Source organism: Neofelis nebulosa, chromosome 1 (genome assembly GCF_028018385.1).
Source record: "Neofelis nebulosa isolate mNeoNeb1 chromosome 1, mNeoNeb1.pri, whole genome shotgun sequence".
Taxonomy (NCBI): Eukaryota; Metazoa; Chordata; class Mammalia; order Carnivora; family Felidae; genus Neofelis; species Neofelis nebulosa.
The window spans coordinates 196,484,545-196,510,990 of record NC_080782.1 but is presented as its reverse complement, the minus strand read 5'-3'; the positions used below and the strand labels follow the sequence as shown (position 1 = coordinate 196,510,990).

Here is a 26,446-nt window from a genome sequence, read left to right as displayed (position 1 = left end):
ACACAGAATCGGAAACAGGCTCCAGGCTCCGAGCCATCAGCCCAGAGCCCGACGCGGGGCTCGAACTCACAGACCGCAAGATCGTGACCTGGCTGAAGTCGGACGCTCAACCGACTGCGCCACCCAGGCGCCCCCCAACTTAAAGAATTTTAATGAAGGGGCACCTGGGTGGCTCAGTTGGTTGAGCGTCCGACTTTGGCTCAGGTCATTATCTTGCAGTTCATGAGTTTGAGCCCCGTGTCGGGCTCTGTGCTGACAGCTCGGAGCCTGGAGCCTGCTTCAGATTCTGTGTCTCCCTCTCTCTCTCTGTCCCTTCCCCGCTCATGCTCTGTCTCTCAAAAATGAATAAACGTTAGGGGCGCCTGGGTGGCTCAGTCGGTTAAGCGGCCGACTTCGGCTCAGGTCATGATCTCGCGGTCCGTGAGTTCAAGCCCCGCGTCGGGCTCTGTGCTGACAGCTCAGAGCCTGGAGCCTGTTTCAGATTCTGTGTCTCCCTCTCTCTGTGACCCTCCCCCATTCATGCTCTGTCTCTTTCTGTCCCAAAAATAAATAAACGTTAAAAAAAAAAAATTAAAAAAAAAAAAATGAATAAATGTTAAAAAAAATATTTTTAAAGAATTTTAATGAAGCTGGGTAACCCTAAACAATCATGGAGAAGGGGGAAACGTAAAGGAAAAAAGATGAGATGTTGCAAGCTAATTCTTTACCTTTTCCCTCAATTCTTCAGCTTTATTAGAAGAACAACCAAAGGAATACTAGAGAGAGATTCTTGACCAATTTTCCTTTCTTGCTACGCAGTCTTTACAACAAGATTCTACACTACGTTTAGTCTGTGTTCAATACATCTGGCCTAAAAAGCAATTCTTTCGAAGACTGAGAAGATTCAATGATCTGTTTTTACCAGGAAATGATTGTCTAGTTACAATATTAAGTAGACTGTTTTTGACATTAAAAATTATCTTTCTGTCCTAATTAAGAGAAGCTATGTTACAAGTGCAAATTTCTCTCCCTTACTTTAAAACCACCAAAATGAATATAGTTTCAATTTGCATTTTATTCATTTTGCTCTTAAAACAAACTTTTTAAAAATTTTAAACATTTATTCATTTTTGAGAGACAGAGAGAGACAGGGCATGAGCAGGGGAGGGGCAGATAGAGGGAGACACAGTATCTGAAGCAGGCTCAAAGCTCTGTCAGCACAGAGCCCAATGTGGGGCTCGAACCCACGAACTGTGAGATCATGACCTGAGCTGAAGTCAGACGCTTAACTGACTGAGCCACCCAAATGCCTCTAAAACTTTCTAGAAGTTATCTTTACACACTCTCTTCTGATGACTGGCATACTAAAAACCTTCAATGAACAAACACTTGCTGGAAAATGTGTGGTGTCCTTTTTAGTTTCTTTGGGTTTCACTGCATCTAAATTATCCTCACACAGTTTTAAGTTTTCTATTTAGGATTATATGAAATATTCCCAGAAAACTCACCTGTGTGAAGAGACAGGGATGGCTCAGTGCAACTACCTAGAGAACAACACTGTCCAATGGAACTTTCGGTAGGGATTTAAATGTTCTCTATTCACATTCTCCATTATGGTAGACACTAGCCATAAGTGACTAGTGAAATGTGGCTATTGTGACTCAGAAACTAAATTCCTAATTTCCATTAGTTGTAATGGATTTTAATTTAAATAGAAACATCTCATGACACAGCACAGAACAGTTTGTGCTCCCCAACAAAAGCACTTTTAGTAGCCGCTTGTAACCCTACCCTGATGGGCATTAGGCATGGTTACCCATAGACCAACATCTGGAAACCAGCTGTACTTGCTTCACTCTGATGGTTGATGATGTCTTTTGTTATTTTTTTTAATGTTTATTTGTGAAAGAGAGAGAGACACACAGTGTGAGCAGGCGAGGGGCAGAGAGAGGGAGACACAGAATCTGAAGCAGGCTCCAGGCTCGGAGCTGTCTGCACAGAGCCCGATGCAGAGCTCGAACTCACGAACTGCAAGATCATGACCTGAGCTGAAGTCAGATGCTAAACTGACTAAGCCACCCAGGTGCCCCAAGGATGTCTTTTAGAAATCAAATTTCTTTTACCTACTTTATCTCAACACGTTTGGGTACTTGGATACTACTTATCGCACACTGTTGCAGTTAGGCAAATCCAATGATATAATAACAGCTAAGAGACACATACCTGCCACTAGCTATCAAATCTTTGGGAAGACTGCTTCTATGTAACTTTTAATCATTAAAAAAATGAAGGTATTGGATTAAATAATCTCTAAAATCACTTCAAACTCTAAAGTGCAATAAGTTCATCCACATTTATTTAAGCATCTGAAAACCAATGTTCAATATGGAAACTCATTTCTAACTAAAATTAGAAACAGTCTGCAGAATAGTCTTAAGGAGCTCTTGCCTCTCTAGAATCTCTTCCAGATCTTTAGCTCAAATATACCAGGTCTTTCTTTTTTTTTAATGTTTATTTTTTTTTTTTTTTTTTTTTTTAAATTTTTTTTTTTTTTAATGTTTTATTTATTTTTGAGACAGAGAGAGACAGAGCATGAACGGGGGAGGGGCAGAGAGAGAGGGAGACACAGAATCGGAAGCAGGCTCCAGGCTCTGAGCCATCAGCCCAGAGCCCGACGCGGGGCTCGAACTCACGGACGGCGAGATCGTGACCTGAGCTGAAGTCGGCTGCTTAACCGACTGAGCCACCCAGGCGCCCCTAATGTTTATTTTTGAGAGAGAGACAGAACATGAACAGGGGGGAGGGGCAGAGAGTGTGAGACACAGAATCTGAAGCAGGCTCCAGGCTCTGAGTTGTCAGCACAGAGCCTGACGCGGGGCTCAAACCCACAAATTGTGAGATCATGACCAGAGCCAAAGTCAGAAGCTTAACCGACTGAGCCACCCAGGCGCCCCTCACATATATCAGTTTTTAGCACAATAAAGTACAAAGACAGAACTACTAAACAAACATCAGTTCAGAATCAAGCAAGTTGCAAACCTAAAATGTAGCCAAAATAAAAAGAAATGTCTCTACTTAAGAGTTTCTATTCAGCTCATTAAATAAATCATCATTATCTGTGACAAAACACTTTAAAAAGTTCACAAGTTATCTTATTACCAGAATAAAGATACTTTTTTTTTTTTTTTTTTTGACTGAGAGAGAGTACGATCGGGGAGGGGCAGAGAGAGAGGAGAACAGAGGATCCTAAACAGGCTCTGCACTGACAGCATCAAGCCCAATGTGGGGCTTGAACCCATAAACCGTGAGATCATGACCTGAGCCGAAGTTGGATATTCAACCGACTGAACCACCCAGGCGCCCCTAAATTAAGATACTTCTTGGGCGCCTGGGTGGCGCAGTCGGTTAAGCGTCCGACTTCAGCCAGGTCACGATCTCGCGGTCCGTGAGTTCGAGCCCCGCGTCAGGCTCTGGGCTGATGGCTCGGAGCCTGGAGCCTGTTTCCGATTCTGTGTCTCCCTCTCTCTCTGCCCCTCCCCCGTTCATGCTCTGTCTCTCTCTGTCCCAAAAATAAATAAAAAATGTTGAAAAAAAAAATTAAAAAAAAAAAAAAAAAAAAAGATACTTCTTAATATTTTTGAAATGTACCCTTTTTCAATTCTTCTTTTTTTCAAAATTTTAGCGAGTTTATTTAGTCCACGGAGACTAGTGGTAATATCATCATTCATGGCTGTGGAATCAATCCTCATCTGAGCTTCAGCATACGTAAGAGAAGCCTAAAAAAGAAATCAGATGTTACTATAACTCTTATAAAAACCAGTTCACTGTATTTTCACACTTCCACTATATACTTAAACCTAGATTCCTAGCTATACTATTTATACTCCACACCTATAACCTCTGGCTCATTATTTTGTATCTGATGCAACACAGAACATAAACAAACTCATGTTAAAACAAAACAGTATATTCATTGGTAAATAAATTGCTTAAACTTTAATTACTTTCATAGTTCAGTTAACGTATAAATACTTAGGTAATGCTTAAATAAAATAAAAAGGGAAGTTATATTATTCTCGGACAATGACTGTAAAGTGAAATCCTTTCCAGATGATCACTGCTTCCTTACTCAATAGCAAATAATTAAGAAACTATAATAATGTAGACAAGTTTTACAGAAAATCTACGAAATACCCCATAGTAAGTATCTAAAAATAAGACAAATCGTAGGAAAAAAGATTTCAAGTAAGTTCTAATTATAATCTGAACACACAAATAGTGCTTCTGCTATTTCACATCTCATGGAAAACTACCATTTTTTTAACTTATTTAAAACTAAAACTAAAAATAAAAGCACCTTCACAAGTAAAAATCAGGAATAGCATCAGAGAGTTGGATGATACCAGCCAGGTCAGATTCTGGGGAGAGCCAACTTACCTACTAGGAATTAGGAGTTCCCCTTCTTAAAATGTTTTCTGTTGTATATTCACTAAATTTTATTTTTCATACGATTTTGTTACACTGACCAAGTCTGGGAGAAAAATAAACTCATCCTTTTAAAAAATACAAACTGAGGAAGGCTTTAATCATTCACACGTGGCTGTCAGCCCAACATTGCTTTCTTTTCCAACCACTAGTTCATCCAGAACTGCTGAAGGCAACTAACTGATGGCAAACCTCAGGTGAAGATTCAGGGCAAAGGGAGAAGAGAAGGGAATCTGGGTAGATTGCCAATAAAGGGAAGGATGAGAAAGTTAGCCTGGCTCCCTTTTGTCTGACCTGAGCTCTTAGGCTAGTTCTGCTGAAATCCAACCATAATTCCTAATATCATTTCTATGAAAAAATGTGAGTAAAAGAAGATGGTGTACATGCCAACTTTGAAAATACTGATGGGTTATAAGTTGGAACCATTTCAAATGGTTCAAATGGTTCCTGAGTTGAGGCAAAAAGTCATCTATTTAGTCTTCTCAAGTATCCAGGCTTTGCAAGTTTCTGAATACAAAATAACTGCAGCAAGAATTAAGCAGAAAACTGGAAAAAATTAGATTTTGCTGCAGCACTGGGGGAAAAATTTAGTTTGTTAAAACCCGACTTTTCCAAAACCATCTAGAATACTGTGAAAAGTACCCAAGATTTTAAACGTTAAACTAACCATGAAACTAACCTTTGAATTAATGGCACTTTTGGTAAACCTCACTTTTAAGATTTCAGCATTGTGATTCATTTCCCAAATACATGAAAATGCCAACCTACAGGGAAAGTAGACAGTGTTGGTTAATGGGAATCAGTCAAAGTAGTAAGTATTATGTTCTTATGAAAAAACATGCATAAATACCTGTCAACGTTACATCTTAAGGAACACAAGTTAGAGCTAAGCAACTCTGGAACCATGTCAATCCTCTGGAACAGAAAATAAAAAGAGTGGCAGAGTACTTAGCTATAGCCATACATGTATTTGAAGTTTTATTCTCAAATTGCATTAATTTAACAAGGGGGAAAAAGTCTTTGTGCATCAAACTGAGAAAATATGAAATAAGTCTAACTCTAGAAAAAGTATTTCCACACAACTGTTATAAATGGGAAGCAATAAAAGGAAATTGGACTTCATGTCAGTGGATGTAAGTAGAAGTCCTCTCCACGGCCACCGAGCTGTCCTCCGAGCTTGCAATCTCTGCTCTGTACAGCAAGTTTGTACTAGGTAACAGACACGAGCCTTAACAGCTCTAGGACTGGACCTTTCCCCTCCAATGCCCAACTCAAACTACATGGTGTTTCATGGTGCCACAAAATTTTTATGAAAAAAAGTCACATGGAAGAACCTTGACAATGAATTCGTAATAGACAAAGCTTAACTTTCTTTTCTATTTTCACAATTTTTCTCTGTAGGTTATGGAAGATTACTTTAAAAAGAACTGGCAAATTATGACAAAATAGACTCATGACTTAACTTTAAAAGCAACGGAAAATACCTTAGTTACCCTCAGCTAACAAGTTCTATGTTACATAACAACTTATGTTAACTAAATCTACTTGTTATTTGGGCCACTCAATAACAAAACACATTGCAGTATCTTCACTGATTTAAAGTCACCTTTTTCTATGTATGCCTTTTAGCTAATTCACGTATTATTCCAGACTGTTAAGAATTCAAAAGTGCCTGTAGTTTTTACAGATTAACAATGCACAACTCACATAATAGTTATTCATCCTATTTCACTAAATACTGAGGCTGGATACACCCTTCTCAGGAAACACCTCAGATGATTTATTATTAAAAATAAAACAGGGCACTTGGGTGGCTGAGCCAGTTTAGCATCTGACTTTGGCTCAGGTCATGATCTCATAGTTTGTGAGCTCGAGCTCCACATCGGGCTCTCTGCTGTCAGCACAGAGCCTGCTTCAGATCCTCTGTCTCGCTCTCTCTCTCTGACCCTCCCCCACTCACTCTCTCAAAAATAAACATAAAAATATAAATAAAAAAAATAAAACAGGTGATGAAAAAGTTACACGCATGTGTCAAATTCCATTTTAAATTTAACTCATTTACCTTTTCACAAAGATACACTGTTGTTCCCCTTCTGGCTGACTCTTGATCCAAAGCATTTCCTGGCCTAATAAAATGGCTAACATCTGCAATATGAACACCAACCTTAAAAAGATAAAAATAAAAGGTTGTCTACAGGTTGAATTGGATAAATGTACTAATGGAATTCAAATGAAAAGAAATAGAGCAAAACTGACAAAGCACAGTCACGTTTACCATTTCAACTTTGACACATGCCCATTAGTCACTGCAGCTGTAACTGACTAGGCGTGAATAATTCACAAATTCTACAATGGGTCAAAAGAAAATGAACTCAAAAACAGAACTATGTATTTGGATAAGAACGTCACTAGAAGAATACCTCCAAATTTCCATTTTCAAGTTCTCTACAATGCAGAGCATCATCTATATCAGTACATCCCGGTGGGTCCACACTACAAACACACAGATGTCTTAGGTCTTCTCGGTTTTTCATGTCCTAGAAGATGCCACATTATTAAGAAATAAAAAACTATTCTGACAGTACAAATCAAACAGCTCTTACAAAATCAACAATCTCTATACATGTTAAAAGAAAGTTTGTTAAAAATAACCACACATTATGATCTGTAACATATGGTTTCTTCACCTTTGAACAATTTGACATAAGCTAATATTGGTTTCCCAGAAAAACATTATCTTTGAATAAAACAAATGATTTTTTTAATACCTAAGAGTTCTATATCTAACTAAATGCAAGTGAGTAGGGGACTATGGTTTCTATGTATTTAAAAACACATACAGAAATCAAATTAGCCCAGACAGAGTAATTTATAGTCATTACATTCTATTCAACTTACCTTTTCAGTAATGCTCCAGGGCATCTTTGGTAGAAAGCTAAGAACAGCCTGGGAAAAAGGCTGATGGGGAACGTCATGCTCAAGCAACAGAACTTCTGTTTCAGTCTCTTTATCTCCAACTTCACCTAAGTTTTTTACAAAGTGTCCCTAAGGCCAAAAAGTATTATTAAAAAGGTGAATTTAACAGCTTTTTGTTTGGTCATTTATGTTTTATTATTATATTAAATTCTTGGAACATTTATATATCACCTTAGAATTTCTAAATGTTCCCAACACTTTTTCATTTTTGTTAATGTTCATTTTTGAGAGAGAAAGAGAGAATGTGTATACGATGGGGAAGGGACAGAGAAGCGGGGGGGTTTGGGGGGAACAGAGGATCTGAAGTGGGCTCTGTGCTGACAGCAGAGAGCCCAACGCAGGGCTCAAACTCACAAACCATGAGATCATGACCTGAGCTGAAGCCGAAGTCGGATGCTTAACCAACTGAGCCACCCAGGTGTCCCCAAATGCTTTTAAAAAATTTTTTTTTAATGTTTATTTTTGAGAGAGAGCATGAACGGGGGAGGGGCAGGCAGAGAGAGAGAGAGAGAGAGAGAGAGACAGAGAGAGACAGAGAGAGAATATGAAGCAGGCTCCAGGCTCTGAGCTGCCAGCAGAGAGCCTGATGCGGGGCTTGAACCCACAGACCGCAAGATCATGACCTGAACCGGAATCGGTCACTAACCGACTGAGCCACCCAGGTGCGCCCCCCCACCCTCCAATGCTTTTTAAAAATGAGTCTATAAATCTCAAATGATTTAGGATGGAGACTTCCCGAGGGCCCAATTTTTATATAGCAAAGTGTCTATTTCCAATGATCTTTAAAGTTTAAAATGTACTTTGAATACAATAGCTTCAAAATTTATTAGAATCTACTAAGGTTTCAAACACCATTATCGAAAGTTATTTATTAGGAAATTTGAGTAAAAACAATCAAATGATTTACATTACAATTTCATGACATTAATTTTCAAACAGGATATACCACTTGTTAGGTAACTTTGCGGCATATTCCTACATTCCAGTATGAATTTTATTACAAAAGCAGATTCTACTTTAAAAGAAGCAATTTTATATCCAATTCTTAATTTAATATTCTAAGATAAAATAAATCATTCAAGCTTACGTTTGGATATCTGGAATTTCTGGGCCAACCATCAATAGCAACAATAATTCTCCTTCCTTCTAATGTAGAAGCCTGTCTGGTTTCTATTCGAATTCTAGGGATTCTCTTATCAGCAGGGGTAAACAGATGTCTTCTTGACTAAAGAAAATCAGGACAGTAGATTTTACATACAGACACACAAATTTGAGGATAGGGGCATGGGGAGTCTTCTAAGTTCTTTTAATGGGTATTACTTTTAATTACATTAACATACTCTTTACTCACCTCTTTAATATCAGACTTGGAAAGCATGCCACAATATGGTCTCCAATTTCTTTTTATTATTCCTACAACTCTACCTGTAGGCTTTAACATTTTTTCATTTACAGCAGTCTTAAGCTGAGATTTAAAAATAAAAATATTCAAATTATTTTCCTCCAGGTATAATGAGACAATTTCTCTTCAAAATCAGAATATGAATATGAATATTAATACTTTCAGGCAGTAAATTATGACATAGAGCTACAGAATCTTGATGCCTCAAAATTCTGAGAACATGCCAAACCAAACCATGGAAATAGTTCCATAATAATAAAGCACTATAAAAACAATCAAAAAACAAAGAAAAAATATAAATATAACTGAATATGTTAGAACTCAACTCTTCAGTTTATAGACACACACACACACACACACACACACACACACACACACACACACATACGTATTTATAGGATCCATGCCCAGCATGGAGCCCAATGCGGGGCTTGAACTTACGACCCTTAGATCAAGACCTGAGCTGAGATCAAGAGTCAGATGCATAACCACCTGAGCCACCCAGGCACCCCTCAACACTTCAGTTTTAATACGAGGATTTACTGACATACACACACACACAGGTCTGGGAATTAACACTAGGATTTTAGTAGCAGTTTGCACTAAATAACTACGTGGCAACTATTAATTCATTACAAAGAGATATACCTTTAGAGGTTCTTCCTTATCTAAAATAAAAACCCAAATAAAAAGTATTTTTTAGAAATAGCTGAGGGATTTTACGGTATTTCAACTTCAACGCTTTCCTATGGCCTCGACTCTGCAAGGATGTTAACAGCAAAACTCTAGAACGCTGAAAATAATTCACAGAAAAAGAACTACTAACATGTGAATTTCAACTATTTGTGTTATTCTTATAATTCTAAAATACAGAAATAAATAAGTCCTATCAGGTAGACTTTAGATCATGAGAAATGAGTGAAAGCATTCTCTTCACAGTAAATATGGTAACAGAGAAGGAATTAAAAGACCTTTATGTGAGGGCCTATAGGTACATCTATTATGATGATGGGATTTTAATATTACTTAAAAGCAATTCAGAAAATTTCAAATTTGTATTTACTTAAACCTCACTAATTCAGACAGATCATGTAACTGAATGGCAAAATTAAAGTTCCATAAGCAAGTTACAGTCGTTTTGCATTTAAACCCATTTATTTGAGCAAACTAAGATATTAATTGAAAAGAGTATTTAAATACTTAACAGGGAAAATAATCAACTATGTGTATAAAATGTATTAAACGCACAGAACTATAATCTTAATCAGTAAATATGAAAGCAGTGAAACTTGTTTCATTTTCTCCAAAGCTAAACCATAAGTGAACTATACAAAGCTACACAGACAAAAGATAAACCTGCTTGGTTTCATACAATGCGTTCTCTCTCCTCTTCTTTTTCCAGATCATCTTCATTTTGCCCTTCATCATGTAAAACCACAGAAGATGGTGCCACCCACTGATTCTTCGGAAGAAGCTCTACAGCCACAATATCTTCATGAACAGCTCGGTTTAAATGTTTAAGTCCCTGTAAGATTATCTGTGTAAAACAGCAAATGACATGTGCCCAGATATTTTTAATGACGATATACGAATGGGAAGGCTGCCTAACAGAAGAGATATCCTGAGTGTTTCTACGTATCTCCAGTTCTCTTTTATATTTTTTCCTCTTCTATAGTGTCCCTTTACTCTGTCCTCTCAATTTCTCAATATCAAGTTGAGAATACATGTCAGAAAGTAGGGGCTGTGTTCATGGCTCCACCATAAATAACTCTTACTTTAGTACCAAAAGATCTTGGGACAATTTCTTAATCTAAATCTCAGGGTACAGACAGGTAGCATGAAAAACAGAGTACCTGCTTTCATAAGCACAGGTGGAGATTAAATGAAATGCGGCATTCAAAGCATTTAAAAGACTACCTGGCAAATAGTGAGCACCCAAAAATGATTACTATTTGCTTTAAAGTGTGTGAAGCCCTCTGGAGCAATTCTATGTTATGTAAACAGCATGTCACATAACTAGCCATCATTCAGAAAACAGGCGCAGCCTACCTTTTGATTAAATTTTCATTTTCTTAAAAATGGGTAAATAAAAAGTTCTTTTCTTCAATAAGAAGTTTTCTAAAATAGTGATTCATTCTATTATCTATGATCTCTCACATAGCTGCCTTTAAGCTGATACACTTTGAAGGGTAAATTTAAATTCTCATACAAAATTTTAAACACTGATGAAAGAAATCATGAACAAAAACTATTTTACTGCATATGGAATTTATGTACACAACACTTGCCTCTTTATTTTCTTCATCATCTCCATGAACCCATACTGTAGCTTCTAAGTAATTTTCCCTGCTGGCTCTAAATGTTCCCTGAAGGTATGTACCAGATTTTATGCCTTGTTGCAGCTTACTTAAAGGAAGATGCTCTGAAAATATTATTCTTCCACTTTCTATTTCATTCTGTGAAACAAGCAAACCAAAAGATGTGGTTAGTATGTGAATCTTCCACACGCTCCATACACAACTATTATTATCACTATCAGGTATTGTTTTTAAAAGACCTTCCACATTATGGAATATACAGCTCCATGAATTTGAGCGAATATAGCACAGTAAGAAAAAAATTCTTTCTATTCTTAGGGCAACTTACACAAATATTTCAATTTCATTACAATCAGGCGTTTAGCCACAGATGTCACTAATAAATTCTGCGTGTCCCTTCCTCCCACACCAGGCCTCCCAAAATGAAGGTGTGTAGTTAGCAGGTCAGATGAGTGGGTAGGTAAGTAAAGTGTTTTTGAAGGCTCAGTTCCATGAACAGAGTGCATTTACAAGAAAAGAACAAGAAAAGCTGTTTCTATTTTGGACATGTTAAATAGTTAAGAAATAAGATAGAAGCAGGTCAGGAAGTGCTTCAAGTCTGCCACAACACCTGTTAGGATTCTTAGAGACCTCAACATCCAAAACCCGCACTGCTTGGCTCCTTTAACTACCCTTTTCATCTCCCACAATTTTCCACCTTCCAAGGAGACAACTTTATTCCTTCTCCTTTTTTCTTTAACTCTCCCATTTCCCTGTTTTCCTGCCTCACTCAGATGAATGACTTCAATCTCCATACTGAGAATCAAAAGCAGTCACTAGAGACCTACCTCATCCTCCAACCACTGCATCCGTCCACCTACCTGATCGATACCAAAACCTCAGATTTCTCTCTTGTGACAATGAATAGAATGATTCTGTTCTTTTGGTTGGGCGCTACTATCTCCTCTGCTCCATTCAAGGACTCTGTCCTGTGATGATCTCCTCTCTAGGGTCAAACTCCCCCCGTACCCCCACTACAACATTCGTACCATCATATCAACTTGGAATAACCTAGTAAATATAGTTAATTAATTTTAGGTTCTCTGGCCTGACCCTCTGTTCCACTTGACACCAATATGCCATCAAAGCATTATCTGTAATTGCTGTGTATCTCCTTCTTCACCCACACTCTCAGGAATCCATTATAATCAAGTTTCACTGTCAGTCAACGAAAGCCATTACTGTTGAGGTCGCTAATAATACATTGTCTCAGCTACTTCAGTGCTCCATTCTCAGTCTGACCAAGACTTCTTTAAATGACCTTTCCTTCCCTGAGACCCTTTAGCATCCAAATCATCCTTCCTTGGGTTTGTCACAGTTCTCTGGCAGCTCCTACTTAGGCTCCTCTGTGCATTCTCCTTTTCCTGATCACTAAATGTTGGGACTGTCCCAAGACTTGGTTACAGCCTCTTTTCTTCTTTATCCGCATTTATTCTCAGATCATTTCCTCCCATCGTGTCATTTCTTCCCACCTAAAACAATACCAACAAAACCTCTTGACCCCTCTTACTCTCCAAAAACCACCCCTTTTCTCTCCTTCCCATGGCAGCATCAGAAGTGTTGTAATACTGTAATCCCTCTCTTCCCATTTTTTTCACCTATTCTAGTCAAACTTCTGCCTCCCGACTGTCAAAACTACTCTGGATAGTACCTCCCACCCCCACAAATGTCATTATGCTAAATCCAATCATTAGTTCCCATGAATTTGACTTAGCAACATTTGACACAATGATCACCCCCTCCTCCTTGAAACGTTTTCTGTACTGGGCTTCCAAGAACTTCACACTCACCTGCTTTTCCTCTTGTATCTCATTTGCTGGTTCCCCTCATGTTTCTGACTTCTTCCTGGAGAGCCCAAGGGCTCTTGGACCTCTTCTCTATTCAGCCTACGCTCATTTCCCTATATCAGGGCCGCTCAAACTACGGCCCATGCACCAAGTCCAACCCGCTGCCTGGTTCTGGTAAATTACATTTCATTGGAACACACCCATGCTCACTCATTTATCTATTAATGATAGTTGCTCTCATGCTACAACAGCAGAATTGAGTACTTGTGAGAGAGACCATATAGCCTGCAAAGCTAAAAAAATCCACAATCTGATCCTTTACCAAAAAAGCTTGCCAGGGAGAAAATATTTGCAGATCATGTATCTGATAAGAAACTTGTATCCAGATTATAAAAAAAGAAACTTTATGACTCAGTAATAAAAAGACAACCCAACTAAATATCAAGCAAAGCATTTGAATAGACATGTACACGCACATATATAAATTACAAAATATATTACACATAATATACAAATGACCAATAAGCTCATGAAAAATTGTTCAGCACCCTGTTATTAAGGAAATGCAAATTAAATCAAAACCTCAATGAGGTATCACTTGACACTCTTTAAAATGGCTATAATGAAAAAGATAGATAACATGTACTGGTGAGAATATGGAGAAACTGGAACTCTCATGTACTGCTGGGAGAAATGTAAACTGCGGCACACACTGGGAAACAGTCTGGCAGATCGTCAAAAAGCTAAACGTAAAATTACCATACAATGAAGCAAGTCCACTTGCACATACCTAACTATGTATCAAAGAGAAACAAAAGCGGTCAAGAAAGACCACATTTTACATTACTCCATTTACATGAAATGGGACAGCTTACAGAGATAGGTTAGCAGTTGGGTGGGGCTAAAGCAAAGGCATTTCAGGGACAGACTGAGATCGAGTGGTAATGGATATGGATTTATTTTGGAAGAGAAGACAATGTTCTAAAATTGGATTGTGGTGATGGCTGCACAATCTTGTAACTATACTAAAAAATGTACATCTTAAATAGATGGGTTGCATGGTATGGGACTTATACTTCAACAAACCTATTTAAAAAAAAAAGTCGTCTATGCCAATCCCGGCCTCACATATTCTCATTTGGTCTTGTGGCTTAATACGCCACCTGTATGTTGATGAGATCCACATTCATCTCTCCAGTATGTCTGTATGTCTAGTCCTAAACTCTCTCAAGGGCTACAGATTTGCATATCCAACTGCTCATACCATAAAGCCCGACAGCTCTAACAGTTACCTCAAACTTAAATGTCTGAAATCGTACCTCTGATTTTTCACTCAATCTCACTCGCTCCCTTTAACCTGTGTAAATAAAGCAATACTAGCCACCTAGTTGCTCAGGTAAAACACCTAAGGTCATCCATATTTTTCATAGCCCCAACCAATCTACACCAAGTCCTAAAACATCTATCTGTAACATATACCCAATATCTGACTACTTCCCACTACCTTAACTGCTACTACCATGGTCCAATTTTCTACCCTGCCGAGTCCTAAAATATCCTGACTATAGGACCCTGCTTCTAATCTGTTCTCTTAGAGCAGCCAGATGGATCTTATTATTCTCCCATTCAACCTCTGTCCAGCACTCATGGACTAAAATCTAAGGTGTTCACCATGACTCATTAAATCCTACGTGATCTGGTCCCTGCCTTATTGTTCACTTCATTTGTAACATTTTCTCCCTTGCTTACTCTATCCTAGGCACACTTTTCACTGTCTCTGGATCTTGCCAACTTATTCTAACCTCAGAGCCTTTGAACTTGCTAGCCTTCTTCTGTAAGAAATGCTCTTCCCCAGTTACTAACATGGTTAATGCCCTAACATAATTCAACTAAAACGTCCCTGTCTTGAAGCAAATTTGCTTAGTTAGTATCCTTTACATCTCAGCTTAGACATTACTTGCACCAGGAAGCCTTGACATCACAAATCTGGATTAGGTACTAAGTACAGTCAGTTCTCCTATGCTTGTTTTGAAAACATGAATGGGTTCTGATGCAACTAACATATTAGAAAATACTGGGTGAACACAGGAAACTGCAGCTAGCTGAACAAAGCCGCTCAGGAACCCGCAAAACACACTCACCTCTCCAACATCTGTTACCTCAGATTCCACATCATCTTCACGTACCTAACAACTTTTTGTACAAATTTAGATAACTCTCTTTCCACCACTTCACTCAGTTTTTGAGTGTGCCCCAAGCTCATTTTCCCATTAGCTCTGCTACCTTTAATACATGAATTTGCATGACACAGTGAACTTGAATATACATGTTGTATTACAACAGAACTGGCTGGAATTTCACCCTATCCTACACTAACCTTAAAACAATCCTTGATCAAATATTATACATTATCAATGTTAGATTACTTCTTTCTCCTTCTAGACCAGTGCTATCCAAAACAACTTTGAGATAGGAATATGCTTTCTGTGATCTCCAATATGGTAGCCATGGGACACAAGTGTGAGCACTTCTAAGGTGAGTAATGCAACTGAGATTTAAACTGATTTAAATCTGAATTAAACTTAAACAGCCAGATGCAACTAGTGGCTACCTGTTAGAGCAGTCTCTGAATCTATATTCTAAAAAAATAAAATCAAGCCCACTTTTTATTTTCTCACTTCCTTTTAGTTTTGTAAAATAATCATGATTGAAGATAAGCAGGGTGAAGGAAAGACTGGATGTCTGTCTAATGTCCTATCACATAAAATCTGTTTCTATAATAACGATAGCTGCCATTTACATTTACCGTAGCTGTGTGCCATGCAGTGAAATAAGAATTTTATTAATGCTGTTATTTCATTTGACTCTTATAACCATGCTATGAAGTCATTGCTAAATCTACCTTACATATAAGGAAGTGAGTGCCCATGAGGCTCACTGATTCACTTAGCATGCCCTCCCATATCCCACTATTGTAGGAATCCCTTTATTCCTCTTTCTGCCTCTAACTTTGCCCTTGATACAATGCATCATCTTACAAATTGGAATCAGAATGGTCTTTCCAACGAATAACATTTCTGATCATTCTCCCCCATTCCTCCCAGGCACACTCTCATATACTCTTAATTTCTTTCAGCCTGCCTTTATGAGGTAGGAAGCCCAGAATCCTATCTGCTATCTTTCTCTTCATAAAAGTCCTTTAGAATAAGATAGTTTAAAAATTACTGACCTACAGAATAAATTCTAGACCTTCATTAGATGGCCCCTACCCTTCCTGTGCTATCTCTTACGGTTCCTTCCCTTCTTCCTTCAGGACTAATGCTACAGCTTTATGCTCTCTGTCTGCACTCACACTACTTCCTTATTGGTCAAATACTTATGCCTTATTCACAAACCAGCTATGGATTCCTTTATCCATTCATTCTAATGGTGCCACCATGTGACAGGTCCTACTCAGGTTGCTGAGAGTGTATTAATGAACAGTGCTAGTTTAGAAAGTAAAGTCTTTCTTTACGAATGGCATTTTCGGAGGCATCTGGGTGGCTCGGTTGGGCATCAGACTTCGGCTCAGGTCATGATCTCAAGGTTCATGAGTTCTAGCCCCCATCAGGCTCTCTGCTGTTACCACAGAGCCTGCTTTGGATCCTCTGTCTCCCTCTCTCTCTCTGCTCCTCCCCCGCTCTCTCTTTCCCTCTCAGAAATAACAAACATTAAAAAAAATCTTTTTAATGTTATTTTAATAAGCCTATTATAGTCACTCTTGTTTATAACCCAGCTCCTAATGAATTCCAGCTTACCTACTGATATTCCAATTTTTAAATTTGTTTAACTGTAAATCTAATATCCCAAAGTGGCCATTTTAATACTTTCACTTTTCAAAAACAAAATAAAACAAACTCAAACTTACCCCTTCTTCAGACAAACAAGCAAGACGATCTATGAGTTCTGGGTTAGCAGTTAGGCTCTTTACATATTCTTCACCTGAAAAGTAAGTTTTGTTGTTCTCAATAAAATCAAGTGATTTTTTTAGATAAGAAAACATGAATAATGTTGTTTATGATATTACATCTATCAATTCTTTTTTAAACCTGCATCTGTTGATATGGTCATGTCTAAGCAGAAGTATCAGGTTAAGCATATCTATGAGTTTTTATTGCAAAACCAAGTACAAAGGGTGATGGGGAAAGTTACCAGCCACTGGCCACCACAACTTACTTGGCTGAGAAGTGCTGAGAAATTTAAAAATGCAAAATATCACATGAAGTTATATAGAAACATGAAAATATTAAATATTCAAGTGACCATCTGACCAAGGGTCTGATGGTAGTTCATATTTGCAAATGCCTATAAAAATTAACAGCTTCAGGGCATCTGACTGGCTCAGCTGGTTACATGTCTCACTCGATTTCAGCTCGGGTCATGATTTCACAGTTTGTGGGTTCGAGCTCTGCATTGGACTCTCTGCACTCACAGTGCTGAGCCTGCTTGGGGTCTCCCTCTCTCTCTGCCCTTCCTCCACTGGCATGTGCTCTCCCTCTCTCAAAACCAAATGAAGAGGGGCGCCTAGGTGGCTCAGTCAGTTAAGCGTCCGACTTCGGCTCAGGTCAAGATCTCGCAGTTTGTGAGTTCGAGTCCTGCGTCAGGTTCTGTGCTGACAGCTCAGAGCCTGGAGCCTGCTTTGGATTCTGTGTCTCCCTCTCTCTCTCTGCCCCTCCCCCGCTCACACTCTGTCTCTCTCTCTCTCTCTCAAAAATAAACATTAAAAAAAAATTTAAAAAAACAAAAAACAAAAAAACAGATAAACTAAAAAAAAAAAAAATTAACAGTTTCGACATTTAGACTTACAAGTGAAAGCTGGTATTCCTTCTTCTATGGCTTTTTCTTTGTTTTTCTTGTCATTTGTTATGAAGATAACTTGCAGGTGATTCTCTGCTGACATTTTCTTCAAATGTTCATTGTACCATTTTGCTGCTACTCGAATAGCTCTATCATTTCTGTCATTAGCATTTTCTCCCTGTTCCTGTTCTACATAAGTTTCTCTAAATACAAAGGAGAAAATGAAATAAATGAAAACCAATAGAAATAATATACAAAGGCTTAGGACATATATGCTAAACTTAAAAGTCCATGGTACGTATTTTCCTCTTGAGTGCATTCAGATTCGTGCCTCAGGAAATATATGAGAACCTTATAGTTTTTAAGACAATGATTGCTTGAAAAATAAGACAATCATGTTATTAATGAAACTATAAAAAGGCTAAAACAATTTTATTTCACAAAAAATATTCAAGAGCAGAATTTATATTTTAGATTGAGATCTGAAATAATAATGTATTGTAAAAACTATAATAAAACTTTGCAGGTTTGATAAGATATTATTTTAAGTATAGATTAACAGTAATTCTCAAAAGCTACAAAGAGGATGTTCTAATCATATGATTCTACAGTCATTAAATACACAACACATATAAATTACCAACAGTAAGCACTTAATAAAATGGAAGAGGTTATCTAAAGACTGAAAGACCACATACAAATAATGACTGAATATTCCTTCCTAGTCTATCCACTCTAAATTCCCAAATATGTTGGCATACTTACTTCCTTAAAATTGCTCTTCAAAGCCAAATTTAAATAACAAAATTTAGTGCAAAACTTTTAGTACTTACAAGTAATAGATTCAATTTTAGAATCTTAGACTTGTATTAATAGTTTTTAGAACTGCTTCATTCCTCACCATTAAATGCCCCTGCTAATGCTTTAAGCTTATCAGTTAGACACAATCATTAATTTCTGAATTGGTTTTAGCTTGACTTGAGCAATAGAATCTTGGATGAGATTTGCCCAAGTGTCCTAAGATTCTTCCCACCAACTCCGGTATTGCTAAGCTATATTCATTGCACTTAGGCAGAAAAACTGATAACCTCTGATGAAGAATCTGATGATAATGCTCCACAAAAACTTGGTCTTTCTGCACTGAAAAACAAGTAAATTTTCTGAATTTCAAAAAGCTAAGAATAAGATGACTACAAGTGCTTTACCAATGATTTTTACAAGAATAATACCTAAATTGGCGCTATAAAAATAAAGAGAAGGAAAAAAAACAAGATAAAAACAGAGGGAGGCAAACCATAAGAAAATTTTAAATACAGAGAACAAACTGAGGGTTGCTGGAGGGGTGGGTTAAATGGTTGACGGGCATTAAGGAGAACATTTTTGGGGATGAGTGCTGGGTGTCATATATAAGAGATGAACCACTGGGTTCTACTCCTGAAGCCAGGACTACACTGTGTGTTAACTAACTTGAATATAAATTTAAAAAAACAAATAAAAAAGAGAAAATTGACAAATTAAATATTTTCAAATACGCATATTCCGATGAGATTTCATTACCAGAATTCTACCGTCTAATCTACTGTGGGTGATTTTGCTGCCCAGGAACATTTGACAATGTCTGGTAACATTCTGGGTTGTTACAACTCTGTGAATAGAGGGGGACTGGGGGTCACTACAGGCATGTAGAAGCACAAGATACTGCTAAACATCCTATGATGTAAAAGACAGCCTATTCACAATAAAGAATTATTCAGTCCAAAATGTCAACAGTGCTAAGGAAGGTTGAGAAGCCTTAACGTAGTAAAAGTATACTATACGTCAACCCAGATTATTTATGTAACAAAACAAATAACAAATGGGGGGGGGGAGAAGTAGCAATTTATTTTCATACCCTTATGCTGAAAAGGTATAAATCTGAAATACAACAAAGAAGTCTGTTTCTTAACCTTATCTTCTTCAATGTGATCAGTTATAAGGTATTAGTTTAACTTTTAAAAACCCATCAATAAATCTGCTTTATATTGTTAAACCTCTCTTTCATAAACTCTTACATTTTATCAATCTATGTTGACATCAAATAACACAGTATTCTAGGAACCTAGGAAAATCTCATCTTCTAAGATTCTTTGAAAAAAAATTTTTTAATGTTTTTATTTTTGAGAGAGAGAAGAGACTGAGCGCGAGCCAGGGAGGGGCAGAGAGAGAGGGAGACACAGAATCCGAAGCAGGCTCCAGGCTCTGAGCTGTCAGCACAGAGCCCGACGCTGGGCTCGAACCCACGGACCGTGAGATCATGACCTGAGCCGAAGTCAGCCGCTTAACCGACTGAACCACCCAGGCACCCCATCATCTTCCAAGATTCTTATTGCTCAACTCATGCGAAAACCAACTCAAAATGAAAACGTTTTGGAAACAAAAGTACTGACTGCAGCCTAGGAGTCCAGAAACCTTAGTTCTAGGTTTGAACTAATCAATGACTATATGACCTTAGTGAGGTCCACTGAGCATTATGTCTGTACAATTGTGTAACAATCAAATAACACTCCCATAAGTATGAAACTTACCACATGTTTTCTGACAATGTCACGGTTACTGCCAGGAACTCTTCCCCAAATTTAGCCAATTGTATGGTTTTCTGGTAATTAACATAAAAATTTCCCCTACCTATGGTGCTCATTAGTGAACGTATAGAAATGCTTCTCCTGGTTATTAGTCACATCTCGGATTCGTTTATATACAGGAGCACTCCGATTTCTCACTTCTTGCAGAACTGTTTGCAGTACAATTACATTCCTGATAGCTGGGTCTTCAAGAACATCGATCTTAAAAGAATGAAAAAATAAGTAAAGTTAAACTTTCCTATGTTCACTGATAAGCTGTTTCTGCCAAACATAAAACTGTGTCGATTTAAAAAAACAAACACTAAATATACGTTAAACTAAGGAGCTATTTTGCTACAGAAAACCCTTCGGGTCTATTAGAGAATAGCACATATTAAACAGACTAAATACAAAACTTCGTAGAATTAAGACCGTTAATAAATAAATACGTTGGCCCACATGGTTTTCATTCGTAGGCACTTACAAGCTGCCTGGGAGTCGCAGGCTGGAGGCCACAGAAGCCCAGGTCCCCGGCCTCCAGACTCTTAAAATCTAAGGCAGAAGAGACACCAGGAGTTAGAAAAATAACCTAAAATTCTTATGACTCCAAGAACTCAAAAAAAAAAAACAAAACCCACACACAAAAAACCCCACAATACAAAGAAAAGAACCTTGGCCTGGGGGACAGGAGGCAAGGGTCTGCCTCTCCCTAAGTAGGTAATGTTTTTCCAAGACGCGCCTCCTTGGGCCTCAATTTCCCTATTCTGTCACACCCCCTTCTCCTGGTGGTGCCGAAATGACCCCGGATCTCCCGTCCTCGGACGCACCTGATGCAGCAGCACATTGGTGTCAGGAAGCAAGTAGTGCGGCCAGGGGCACAGGCTGCTCGCCGGATCCAGGGGCTGCGGCTCGAGGACCGGCCCCTCGTGGGCACCGCCGCACGCCGCGCACCCGGGCGCGCCGCAGCCGATGTCGTCCCGCAAGTAATGCTCGCGCACGATCTTCATCACGCCACCTGCCCGCGTCTTTTTTAAGAAAGTCTTGGACTTGAGCATCTTGCTGGCAGCGCAGAATCCCGACCCTTACCGCGCTCTTCCGGTGAAGAGTAACAAGCAGAAGCCCTACCGCACGACTGTACTTTACCCCGAAGTTCACCCCTTCCCGCTCCAGGGTATTAGTAAATACCTCTTGCGGGAAAACGTCGAGGCTGACATTGGTTGGCTCTCTGAGGGCTGCGAGGATTGGGCAAAAACTAGAAGCTCGGGAGGATTGGCAGATCTCGGAGCCATTTCCACCCACGATCTAGGCGGGACCCTCCTGTGGACCACAGCTCCCAGCATGCGTTGCTTCCCGCGTCGGGGTGGAACCAGTCTGAGTTCCGGCGACTGTACGCTGCCGCTTCCTCCGTCCTCCTCGGGGCGCGGAAGTGGTTGTCTTGGTGACGGGTCCTAACGGTCTCCGACCTGAGATTCCCCGTTGAGGGGCTGCAACCTGAGCTTCAGTTCCGAGACGCTTTCAGGTCCTTGAAGTGGACGCGGTGGGTGGGTGGCTGGTCCAGCCTTCGACGTGGAGTAATTTGAAGCTTTCGAGGTAGCGCGCCGCTGGCCCTTCCTTTCCCGCGCGGGGTAGGGAATCCTAGGCTGCCAGGCTTGGTTTTTCTTCACTGTCGCACGTGTGGGCAGTCCCAGGCGCTGGTCCTTTGTAACCCAGATGCTGCCTCTCTCTGATTTCGCCTTTCTTTACCCTTTCCTTTGAAAGGAGTGGTGCCGTTTCCCCTCCATACATCTTTTTTTCTGATCATTCAGTTTAGAAAAGCTGATATCTGTAGTACCGTAAATAACTTATTATGTCGTTTAGTATTAAAACACGAGAATTTCTAAAACCCTTGTGAAAGGGTAAGAAATTCGATTTAAAACACTTGAATTTTTCTTTTCTACATTCTTGTTTTTATTCTATCTGGAAGTCTATTAAAACGTATTTATTTCACGGTCTTCCCATTTTTTAAAAGTCTTCAGTGTTGCCTCATTGTGGAGTAAATTTCGGACACATTTTGACACTTGAGGATTCTCTGGAATCTCGATTATTAAGGTCGTATGTGTGTTTGTATATGAGGGGTGGGGCAAGTCCTACTCAAATTCAGAAAGACTTGGCCCCAGCCGAACGACCACTATCTTCTGATGTTGGGTATATTCGCCAGCCTTAATTCCTGCATGTTTTTTTTTTTCTTTTACTACTCTAAATCCTACTTCTACATAACCTTCCACCGATCAACTCAGAAGTGGCTAATCTCATCTTGAATGCGTGCTCCTTTTATTGGTAGTGTTCCTGGATACTACTCACTTATGGCTTTTATCCTTTACGTCCAAGATTTCTTTGTTTCCTCCAAGTAAGATTCCGGCCCCCAGGACCAGGGTTTTTTATTCATCAAGCGCAAATTCATAGTCAGGCTTAATGAGCTTAATGTTTGACTTGAGCCAGAGTTTACTAATCTGTCCTAGATGAGGGGTCCTCCAGATTGTCTAATAATTACTTAGGCATTCTTAGTGTCTCTTTAGTATTCTTCATGCTTTCCATTAAGAATGTTTGAGTACATTTAAATAAATATTTTTAACCCTCAGAAAATTGAAATAGAACTGGAGAAGAAAACTGACCCATAAAAAAGATGTCTCGAAAAATTGCCAAGGCATCAAAAAAGGTGAACATCTCTAGCTCTCTGGAATCTGAAGATATTAGTCTAGAAACAACAATTCCTACAGACGATATTTCATCATCAGAAGAACGAGATGGGAAAATTAAAATCACCCAGCAACTAATTGAACGTAAAGAACTACTTCATAATATTCAGTTACTGAAAATAGAACTATCCCAGAAAAATATGATGATAGACAACTTGAAAGTGGATTATCTTACAAAGGTAAGATTTGGTGTAATTTTTGTTACCTGTGTGCTTTATTGTCTTCAAACTACAGATAAATAAGAATTAAAATTACGCGTATGTAATCTGAACTTGATATGCTTATCATTTCAAGAAGTAAGTTATATTTTCTTGCATAGTTAAAAAAAAAAAATTTCTGGAAGGAGAGAGGATGTGAATTATATTGCTGTGTACTGAACAAAAAGCCCTGAAGGAGGGGATGATTTGAAGTTGGGCAGGGATGAATTGCCTCTGTAAACCCAATTTTTTGAATCTAGCATGTGTGAGGTATGTCTTTTTAGGTGTTTTTTCCAGCCAAGTTGTTTTCTGCTTCATTGAGAATTAACCCTGATGTAACTAGTTTGATAGGGACAATCAAGATCATAATTAGGTTAGTGAGTCTGTATAGTCCTCTGTCCAGGGGATTTGGTTTCTTTGATATGTTTCTGTATGATAGTTAGTGTGTCTTAGAACCAAGTGGAATTTCAGTTACCATAGTATTTAACAAGTGGTTTTTGCCAAATAAGAAGGGACGTCTTAGTCCTTGTTTTTTTTTTTTTTTTCCTCTTGTGTGTTTATTTATAGGTATGGAGTATTTTATGTAGACCTGGTAAAATTGTCACTAGTTCTGAGAAATTTACAGTGATTTCAGAAAGATAGGAGACACTTCTTAATTCTTACTACTTCTGTCTCTGAGAAAAATCTTTTCTTTCCAACAGTAGATTCTCCACTTTTACTCTTGATCCCACCTCTTCCTACCCGCCCCCATTTTGTTGTTTCACTTACACTTTCTTTCCTGTTAAGTCAGCCTCCTATTTTAGCTCTTGCCAATTATACCAACATACTTCAGTATCTTGCCGCTAGAAAAAATTGTTGACCATCCCTCTCTAGGAAAATGAGGTGTCCTAAACCCCAACATCTTCATGAAGTAAAGAAGTAATTTAGGTACATTTTTTAAAAACATTAATGGCTAACTTTTATTGAGTGCTTATTCTGGGCCATACATTGTTCTATGAGATTTTCATGTGTTACCTCATTTAAACCTCACAACAACTCTGTGAGGTGTAAGTGCTTTTAGGAGGATCTTCCCTGCCCCTTAACATTAAATGAATCAATATGATAAATTAGCCCACTTCCTGATATTTGGTAAAAGCACACAATATTAGTTATTGTTGCTGTTGTCTACTAAAATAATATCCTCATTTTTCACCCATTTTATTTTCTATACTTTATATGTGTATTCATAGGAGCTACCTGACTTTTTTTGGTATCTGTCTCTTTTAATGGACTGTAAGGTTCATGAGAACAGGGGTTTCTTTGTAGTCTTGTGTCTCATCATCTCCAGCACTTAAAACAGTTCCTGACACGTCGTAAGTATGCAACTGTTTCTTAAATGAGGGACCGAACTCCGTTTCACTTTGGATAAAACAGAATCACAAGTGGTTAATAGCATATGAAGGCCATTTAGATGGAAGTGATGGAGCCAGGTAGGATTCAGACCAAGAGATCTAAAGCCCATACTCTTAGTGAATCTCCTAACATGTTCTTAGGTTGTCTGTACAGTCACCTACTTAGGTGACTTGGTCTAGACTAGGTCACTTGGTATTTTACCAGTGTGTCCAGTGGTTTTCTATCTGTTACAATAGTTTCCTATTGTTGATTGTTTCCTGTTGTCTGTTTCTGTCTGCCCTTGGGCAGATCCCTTAACTTTGTTATTCTCTTATTTTCTGTAAAATAAGAAAAATAGTAGTATTTACTTCATGGAGTTGTTGGGAAGATTCAATTAATCAATGTACATAGCTCATGATACCTGCAGTAAAATAAGTAACTATAGCCACTATACTTATTCAGCACTATATTATTTTTGTACCACATAGTGCTTAGTACAGTTTTTATTGTTGTGGTTTTCCAGTTGGACCGCAAATGTAGAAAACCAGATTAGCATATTCCTGAGTTTATGTCACCTAATCATCACTGATCCTTGCCAAGGCCATTTATTTTTCTTCAATGTTTACTTATTTATTTTGAGAGAGCGAGAAAGAGCACATGCTCACGTAGGAGTGACAGAGAGGGAGAGAGAGAATCCCAAGCAGGGATTCATTCAGTCAGCACACTGTCAGCACAGAGCCCGACATGGAGCTCCATCCCACGAACTGTGAGATCAGACCTGAGCCCAGCTCAGGAGTAGGATGCTTAACATACTGAGTCACCCAGGTGCCCCAAGGCCACTTTTTATTTTGTGTACTTTTTTTATTCCCATGGCTCATTTCCCTTCTCTATTCAACCATTTTAATGGTTTTTTTTTTAAACATTTGTTCTTGAAAATGGGTATTTTTCTTATTTTTTTCCTTTACATAAATGTAAATTGCATGTTTTGTTTTAGAGTTTATCGCTTTCATAGTTTCTATTTTTTTTCCCAACTCAGTGCTGCTTTTGAAATCATAATTGTTACTATGGTATATCTAGTCTTCTGCTTCGAACTTCAACATAATTATCTCTGTGTGTGTCTACCAATCTATCCATCCACTACCACAGTGATAGGCACTTAGGATGCTGCCCAACTCTTTGCCACCACATGCAACATGGGCCTTCTATAGACATTTCTCTTCTGGACCTGTGTGGCCATTTCTTTGGCATGTATACTCAGGAGTAGAATTTCTGGCTCACAGGGTATATGTAGACTTAATTAAACTGAGCGTACTGTCAAATTACTCTCCAGAATAGCTGCCTCCACTACATTACCATGCTTTTTTGTCCATGAGCAGTAGGGTTGTTTTGCTTAGAGACCCTTTGGGAGTAAGATGTTTGCTGTCAAATATGTGGAAAAATACTATACGGTAGAAGAATTACACGTCTGTAATTCATCAAATCCACGGCAACTTGATTGTAAAGTGGACCCTTACTTGTATCACTGAGATTAAGAACTGCCAAGTTAAATTGTTACGTGCTAGAGATTGTAAAATGCATTCCAGTTTCAGAGATGTAATTTGTAAAGAAGTTAGTCTGAAGGAACAGAATTTTTAGCCACTTATTCTCTAAAGTTTACCAATACATTGAGCATTGGGGTTACGAGATGAGCATCTCATTATTTAGCATTTCAAAAAATTTCC

General features: G+C 38.5%; 2 protein-coding genes across 9 annotated transcripts in view; one reads left to right on the top strand and one right to left on the bottom strand.

The window, feature by feature from the left end:
- DIS3 (DIS3 homolog, exosome endoribonuclease and 3'-5' exoribonuclease) overlaps positions 1 to 21,575 on the bottom strand; it is a 28,876-nt gene extending 7,301 nt beyond the window's left edge. The window contains exons 1-14 of one of the 3 annotated variants that reach the window (XM_058683072.1): positions 21,250 to 21,575; positions 20,907 to 20,974; positions 17,832 to 18,025; positions 16,894 to 16,967; positions 11,131 to 11,298; positions 10,215 to 10,379; positions 8,792 to 8,905; positions 8,528 to 8,665; positions 7,363 to 7,509; positions 6,885 to 7,001; positions 6,527 to 6,628; positions 5,315 to 5,379; positions 5,144 to 5,228; positions 3,628 to 3,755 (exon numbers count right to left, since the gene is read on the bottom strand). In XM_058683072.1, coding sequence (XP_058539055.1) covers positions 3,628 to 3,755; positions 5,144 to 5,228; positions 5,315 to 5,379; positions 6,527 to 6,628; positions 6,885 to 7,001; positions 7,363 to 7,509; positions 8,528 to 8,665; positions 8,792 to 8,905; positions 10,215 to 10,379; positions 11,131 to 11,298; positions 16,894 to 16,967; positions 17,832 to 18,025; positions 20,907 to 20,974; positions 21,250 to 21,477 — 1,793 coding nt within the window. In that variant the 5' untranslated portion in view covers positions 21,478 to 21,575. Of the gene's footprint in view, positions 1 to 3,627; positions 3,756 to 5,143; positions 5,229 to 5,314; positions 5,380 to 6,526; positions 6,629 to 6,884; positions 7,002 to 7,362; positions 7,510 to 8,527; positions 8,666 to 8,791; positions 8,906 to 10,214; positions 10,380 to 11,130; positions 11,299 to 16,893; positions 16,968 to 17,831; positions 18,026 to 20,486; positions 20,645 to 20,906; positions 20,975 to 21,249 lie in introns of those variants that run through there. The other 2 variants (XM_058683061.1, XM_058683065.1) reach the window with 2 other exon arrangements.
- A 235-nt stretch (positions 21,576 to 21,810) lies between these two features.
- PIBF1 (progesterone immunomodulatory binding factor 1) overlaps positions 21,811 to 26,446 on the top strand; it is a 207,329-nt gene continuing 202,693 nt past the window's right edge. For 4 of the 6 annotated variants that reach the window (XR_009248370.1, XM_058683117.1, XM_058683097.1 and 1 more), the window contains exons 1-2: positions 21,811 to 22,012; positions 23,041 to 23,336. Coding sequence is in view for 5 of the 6 variants with exons in the window: in XM_058683117.1 (XP_058539100.1) it covers positions 23,085 to 23,336 (252 nt within the window). In the remaining variant the exon portion in view is untranslated. The remainder of the gene's footprint in view (positions 22,013 to 23,040; positions 23,337 to 26,446) is intronic. The other 2 variants (XM_058683081.1, XM_058683088.1) reach the window with 2 other exon arrangements.